Below are 6,947 nucleotides of genomic sequence, written 5' to 3'. Positions count from 1 at the left end.
TCCTCCCAGAGGGACGTGGCTGGAACACCTCACCAGGGAGGCGTCCAGGAGGCATCCTGACCAGATGCCCGAGCCACCTCAACTGGTTCCTCTCGATGCGGAGGAGCAGCGGCTCTACTCTGAGCCCCTCCCGGATGACCGAGCTCCTCACCCTCACCCCTCACCCCTATCTCTAAGGGTGAGCCCGGCCACCCTGCGGAGGAAACCCATTTCAGCCGCCTGTATAAGAGATCTCGTTCTTTCGGTCACGACCCACAGCTCATGACCATAGGTGAGGGTAGGAACGTAGATCGACTGGTAAATGGAGAGCTTCGCCTTCTGGCTCAGCTCCTTCTTCACCACAACAGACCGGCGCAGAGCCCGCATTACTGCAGACGCCGCACCGATCCGTCTGTCGATCTCGCGCTCCATCCTTCCCTCACTCGTGAACAAGACCCCGAGATATTTAAACTCCTCCACTTGAGGCAGGACCTGACTCCCGACCCGGAGAGGGCAATCCACCCTATTCCGGCTGAGGACCATGGTCTCAGATTTGGAGGTGCTGATTCTCATCCCAGCCGCTTCACACTCGGCCGCGAATCGCTCAAGCGAGAGCTGGAGATCACGACCAGATGAAGCCAACAGGATCACGTGATCCGCAAAAAGCAGGGACCCAATCCTGAGGCCACCAAGTCGGATCGACTCAACACCTAGGCTGCGCCTAGAAATTCTGTCGATATAAGTTATGAACAGAATCGGTGATAAAGAGCAGCCTTGGCGGAGTCCAACCCTCACCGGAAACGAATCCGACTTACTACCGGCAATGCGGACCAAGCTCTGACACCTGTCATATAGGGACCGGATAGCTCGTACAAGGGGGTCCGGTACCCCATACTCCCGGAGTACCCCCCACAGGAGCCCCCGTGGGACACGGTCGAATGCCTTCTCCAGGTCCACAAAGCACATGTAGACTGGTTGGGCAAACTCCCATGCCCCCTCCAGGACCCCAAAGAGGGTATAGAGCTGGTCCACTGTTCCGCAACCAGGACGAAAACCACACTGCTCCTCCTCAATCCGGGATTCGACTATCCGGCGGACCCTCCTCTCCAGGACCCCTGAATAGACCTTACCAGGGAGGCTGAGGAGTGTGATTCCCCTGTAATTGGAACACACCCTCCAGTCCCCCTTCTTAAAAAGGGGGACCACCACCCCAGTCTGCCAATCCAGCGGTACTGCCCCCGATGTCCACGCGATGCTGCAGAGGCGTGTCAGCCAGGACAGCCCCACAGCATCCAGAGCCTTAAGGAACTCCGGGCAGATCTCATCCACCCCCGGGGCCTTGCCGCCAAAGAGCTTTTTGACCACCTCAGCGACTTCAGCCCCAGAGATAGGAGAGTCCACCCCTGAGTCCGCCAGCTCTGCTTCCTCATCGGAAGACGTGTTGGTAGGATTGAGGAGGTCTTCGAAGTATTCCCTCCACCGACCCACTACGTCCCGAGTTGAGGTCAGCAGCTCCCCACCTCCACTGTACACAGTATTGATGGAGCACTGCTTCCCCCTCCTGAGCCGCCGGATGGTGGACCAGAATCTCCTCGAAGCCGTCCGGAAGTCTTTCTCCATGGCCTCGCCGAACTCCTCCCATGCCCGAGTTTTTGCCTCGGCAACAGTCGAAGCCACATGCTGCTTAGCCCGCCGGTACCCATCAGCTGCCTCCAGAGTCCCACAGGCCAAGAAGGCCCGATAGGACTCCTTCTTCAGCTTGACAGCATCCCTCACTGTTGGTGTCCACCAACAAGTCCTGGGATTACCGCCACGACAGGCACCAACGACCTTACAGCCACAGCTCCGGCCGGCCGCCTCAGCAATAGAGGCACGGAACACAGCCCATTCGGACTCAATGTCCCCCACCTCACTCGGGACATGGTTGAAGCTCTGCTGAAGGTGGGAGTTGAAGCTCGCTCTGACGGGGGACTCAGCCAGACGTTCCCAGCAGACCCTCACAACACGTTTGGGTCTGCCAGATCTGACCGGCCTCGTCCCCCACCACCTGAGCCAACTCACCACCAGGTGGTGATCAGTTGACTCCGCCCCCCGAGTGTCCAAGGCATGTGGCCGCAGGTCCGACGATACGACTACAAAATCGATCATCGAACTGCGGCCCAGGGAATCCTGATGCCAGGTGTACATATGGACACTCTTATGTTGGAACATGGTGTTCGTTATGGACAATCCATGACGAGCACAGAAGTCCAATAACAAAACACCATTTGGGTTCAGAGGGGGGGGACCATGCCTCCCAATCACTCCCCTCCAGGTCTCACTGTCATTGCCCACGTGAGCATTGAAGTCCCCCAGCAGAACAATGGAGTCCCCAGAAGGAGCACCCTCCAGCACTCCCTCCAAGGACTCCAGAAAGGGTGGGTACTCTGAACTGCTGTTCGGTGCATAAGCACAGACAACAGTCAGGACCCGTCCCCCCACCCGGAGGCGGAGGGAAACTACCCTTTCATCCACCGGGGTAAACCCCAACGTGCAGGCACCAAGCTGGGGGCTGATGAGAATGCCCACACCTGCTCGGCGCCTCTCACCATGAGCAACTCCAGAGTGGAAGAAGGTCCAGCCCCTCTCGAGGGTACTGGTTCCAGAGCCCAAGCCATGCATCGAGGTGAGTCCAACTATATCTAGCCAGAACCGCTCAACCTCGCGCACAAGCTCAGGCTCCTTCCCCACCAGAGAGGTGACATTCCACGTCCCTAGAGCCAGCTTCTGCAGTGGGGATCGGACCGCCAGGGTCCCCGCCCCTTGCTGCCGCCCAGCTCACACTGCACCTGACCCCTACGGCTCCTCCCGCAGATGGTGAGCCCACGGGAGGTGGGGCCCATGTAACCCTTTCGGGCTGAGCCCGACCGGGCCCCATGGGCAAAGGCCCGGCCACCAGACGCTCGCTCTCGTACCCCACCTCCAGGCCTGGCTCCAGAGGGGGTCCCGGTAACCCGCGTCCGGGCAAGGGAACATTCATGCCCAGGTTGGTCGTCATCGTAGAGGTCGATGAGCCGTGCTTGGTCTGGTCCCTCCCCTAGACACCTGTTTGCCATGGGTGACTCTACCAGGGGCATAAAGCCCCCGACAACATAGCTGCTAGGATCTTCGGGACGCACAAACCCCTCCACCACGATAAGGTGACGGCTCATATATATATATATATACACATATATATATATATACACACATATATATATATATATATATATATATATATATATATATATATATATATATATATATATATATATATATATATATATATATATATATATATATATATATATATATATATGTGTGTGTGTGTGTGTGTGTGATCCTTGAATTGACCAATAAATGTCCTGGTTCAATTAGAGCTGGTGTTTAAACAGTTGTCCTCATCATGCTGTTCACATTTTGACATCATGAGACCAAGACGACACCTAACAATGGAACAACAGTCCCTTGCCATTGCGATGCTTCAAACAGGACGTTCTCAGACAGAAGTGGCCACTGAGCTTGGAGTGTCACAGAGTGTCATCAGCAGGTTGCAACAGAGATATGGAGAGACTGGAAGAATCACAGAAAGGCCTAGAAGTGGACGTCCTTTGGCCACATCCCGTGCTGATGACCGCTACATTGTGAACACTGCCCTGAGAAACCGGATGATGAATGCCACTCAACTCCAGGCACGTTTAAGAGAGGTGAGAGGCACCCAAGTGTCACGTCAGACCATTCCAAACCGTTTCCATCAGCGTGGTCTGCGTGCTAGACGACCTGCACGGGTACCTGACCACACCGCCAGGCACAGGCATCATCGTCTTGCATGGGCCAGGGAGCATTTACGCTGGACGAGGAACCAGTGGGCCTAAGTGCTGTTCTCTGATGAAAGTCGATTCACACTGAGCAGAAATGATGGCCGGCAACAATGTTGGAGACGTCAGGGAGAGCGCTATGCATCAGCCACTGTTGTCACCAGGCCAGCTTCTGGTGGTGGCGGTGTTACAGTGTGGGCAGGGGTGTCCACTTGGTACAGAACTGCCCTACACTTTGTGAATGGTACAGTGACAAGCCCATACTACCTGAATAACATCATTAATCCAGTGATTGTGCCCCTACATGAACAGCACAGGCCTAATTTCATCTTCATGGACGACAATGCTCCTGCTCATCGAGGCCGCATCATCAGGGAACGGCTGTTGGAGACTGGTGTACCTCAAATGGAACGGCCTGCACTCTCTCCAGACCTGAATCCCATTGAAAACCTGTGGGATCAGCTGAGCCGTCGTGTAGAGGCTCGAGACCCTGCACCCCAGAACCTCAATGACCTGAGGGATGCCCTTCAAGAAGAGTGGGATGCCATGCCTCAGCAGGCAATAAGTTGCCTTGTGAACAGCATGAGACGTCGTTGTCAAGCTGTAATTGATGCTCATGGGCACATGACGAGATATTGAGACGTTCAAATTTTTTGTTGTGGTGTAACTACCATTGTTGTTACCTTTTGTGTTGAATGAATTTTTTGAGATGAGGAAATCAGTAGTGCATCCTTCTACTTAAATGTCTTACTTTTATGATATTATATCACTGTAGCATGAACATATTGCATTTTCCATAAATGTCACCTGAAAGCGAAATATCCCTAACTTTTTGTGAGTCGTGTATATGGTAGATAGATATAAGACCTGCTTTATTTGGCAAACTTAAATCAAGGTGTCCTGTCCAGATGAGCCGGCGCTGCAGACAAGCGTGTTGTATGATCACAGTATGTTCCATGATTTCTGAATTAAGTTTCTTTATCGAGGAAAACACAACTGACGTCCCTTCAGTTCACATTTTTATTGTGTACAAATAAAAATTCCAGCAGCATCACTGTTACAACGGCTGTGTCTTCTGTTAAAGACGACACTGGGACAAATCCGTCCACTTCTTCCCCATGGTGTGAAGCTCCCAGTCGGACAGTTGCTGCAGAAATCCAGCATTGGGCCTCACGGTGGGTTTACATTTCCGCATCTTCGTCCATGCTTCCTGAAAATGTCACAACAGCATGATTAGGCTCCCAAGCAGATTTATGGTCACCACCAAGCTCACTCACTTCTCCACATGTTCACATTATACAACAAGCAGAAGGTCTGATCAGCGATGCTTCGGTGAGAAAACTGGATGGAGCCGAACGTTGCTGAGTTTCTGTCTTCATGTAATGGAGCTGTTTCAGTAGAAGGTCCATAAATAAATTATTTGCCCACATAATGTGAAATAATTCCCAGAGTTACAGTCTGGTGCAGCTTCTTTCCAAACTAAACCAGAAGTGCATCTAGAATCTGGTTTGTCACTGGTAAATGGGTTAGAAGACAAACTGGTAAATGTATTAGAAGGCAAACTGGTAAATGTATTAGAAGGCAAACTGGTAAATGGGTTAGAAGACAAACTGGTAAATGGGTTAGAAGACAAACTGGTAAATGTATTAGAAGGCAAACTGGTAAATGTATTAGAAGGCAAACTGGTAAATGTATTAGAAGGCAAACTGGTAAATGTATTAGAAGGCAAACTGGTAAATGGGTTAGAAGACAAACTGGTAAATGGGTTAGAAGACAAACTGGTAAATGTATTAGAAGGCAAACTGGTAAATGTATTAGAAGGCAAACTGGTAAATGTATTAGAAGGCAAACTGGTAAATGGGTTAGAAGACAAACTGGTAAATGGGTTAGAAGACAAACTGGTAAATGGGTTAGAAGACAAACTGGTAAATGGGTTAGAAGACAAACTGGTAAATGGGTTAGAAGACAAAATGAGCAACTTTTCTATTTTAAGATCATGATTGTTTAAACACAGACATTATATGCAGTTGTAGACTTTCATTCTCTTAGAAAGTCAAGCTTCTCCATGTTTGTGTGTGTGAAACAAGCGTGTGTTAGTACCCAGAAGTAGCCCCAGATCATACACATTGATTTCCAATCAGTCCCAGCTTATCCTACAGTTTGCTGACAGTCTGAGTGAAATGAGGAGCAGAAAAAGTGCACAGTAAACTGCAGGAATCCCACTTCCCTCCAGTGTAAATCTGAAGTGATGCATGAGGAAGGCAATGGTCACAGCGCTGCAGCGGCTTCTGCCCTGCTTGGAGACAACCAGGACACGAGATCCAACGCTGATGTATGAACCTGAAAGCAGGACATGGAACCGGAGGCCTCATTAACACCACATGCATGAACTACATGTATGACTTCCAGAAAACCTTAGATTGCACAGTATACAGAAATATCACATCAGCTGTGAATAAACTGAGTTCAGAGTTAAAATCAGGAATTCAAACTTCTTCACAGAGAGGTTTAGTGAGAAATATGCAGTCTGAAATTAAACCAATCATCTGTAAAACTAGAAAACGTAACGGGAAGTTCCCTCCCCTCCATCTCATTTAAAACCACACCACTAAATGCTGGCAGATTTTTACTTGAGCATCCCCCAACAGCAGAAGATTTGGCCTCCATCCTGCATCTCATCTCTTCTCTGAGATCTCTCCAGCTCGTAAAAGTCATTCCAGTGTTGACGCTTGTCTCTTGCACTGTCCCTTTTTTCCAGCATTCCTTCAGTAATGTCCTGTTGTGCTTTAATGCTGAACCATCCAGGGTGTGGTGCCATGAAATCCAGTTTCTGGGTGGGGCAGGGCCATCAAGCAAACATGATGTTATACTCTGAGACGAGTTTCTCCTCCTTGGGATGCAGCAGGGCGATGACCGCGCCACGTATGTACATAATGTCAGTGTATCATCACAGTATGCTTTAAATCTAGCTGCTTTATTCTACCATCTAGAAACATCTCATTTGTATCTGTTGTTGCAGAATTTTTGTTCAGCTGAAAGATCCATCCTGCTTCAGACAAGTTGACTCCATCTGACAGTCAAGCTAATTTACCTCCAGAATGTTGCTTTATCATAATAATATACCATTACAGC

At 50.1% G+C, this 6,947-nt stretch overlaps 1 protein-coding gene across 1 annotated transcript in view; it reads right to left on the bottom strand.

The window, feature by feature from the left end:
* Window positions 1-4,893: 4,893 nt before the first annotated feature.
* styxl1 (serine/threonine/tyrosine interacting-like 1) overlaps window positions 4,894-6,947 on the bottom strand; it is a gene marked incomplete at both ends in the record, with an annotated part of 8,617 nt that continues 6,563 nt past the window's right edge. The window contains 2 exons of the mRNA XM_079247968.1: window positions 4,894-5,025; window positions 6,025-6,155. Coding sequence (XP_079104094.1) covers window positions 4,894-5,025; window positions 6,025-6,155 — 263 coding nt within the window. The remainder of the gene's footprint in view (window positions 5,026-6,024; window positions 6,156-6,947) is intronic.

This window comes from Telmatherina bonti (genome assembly GCF_933228915.1).
Source record: "Telmatherina bonti genome assembly, chromosome: 10".
NCBI lineage: Eukaryota > Metazoa > Chordata > Actinopteri > Atheriniformes > Telmatherinidae > Telmatherina > Telmatherina bonti.
This window is presented reverse-complemented; position numbering and strand designations above follow the sequence as displayed.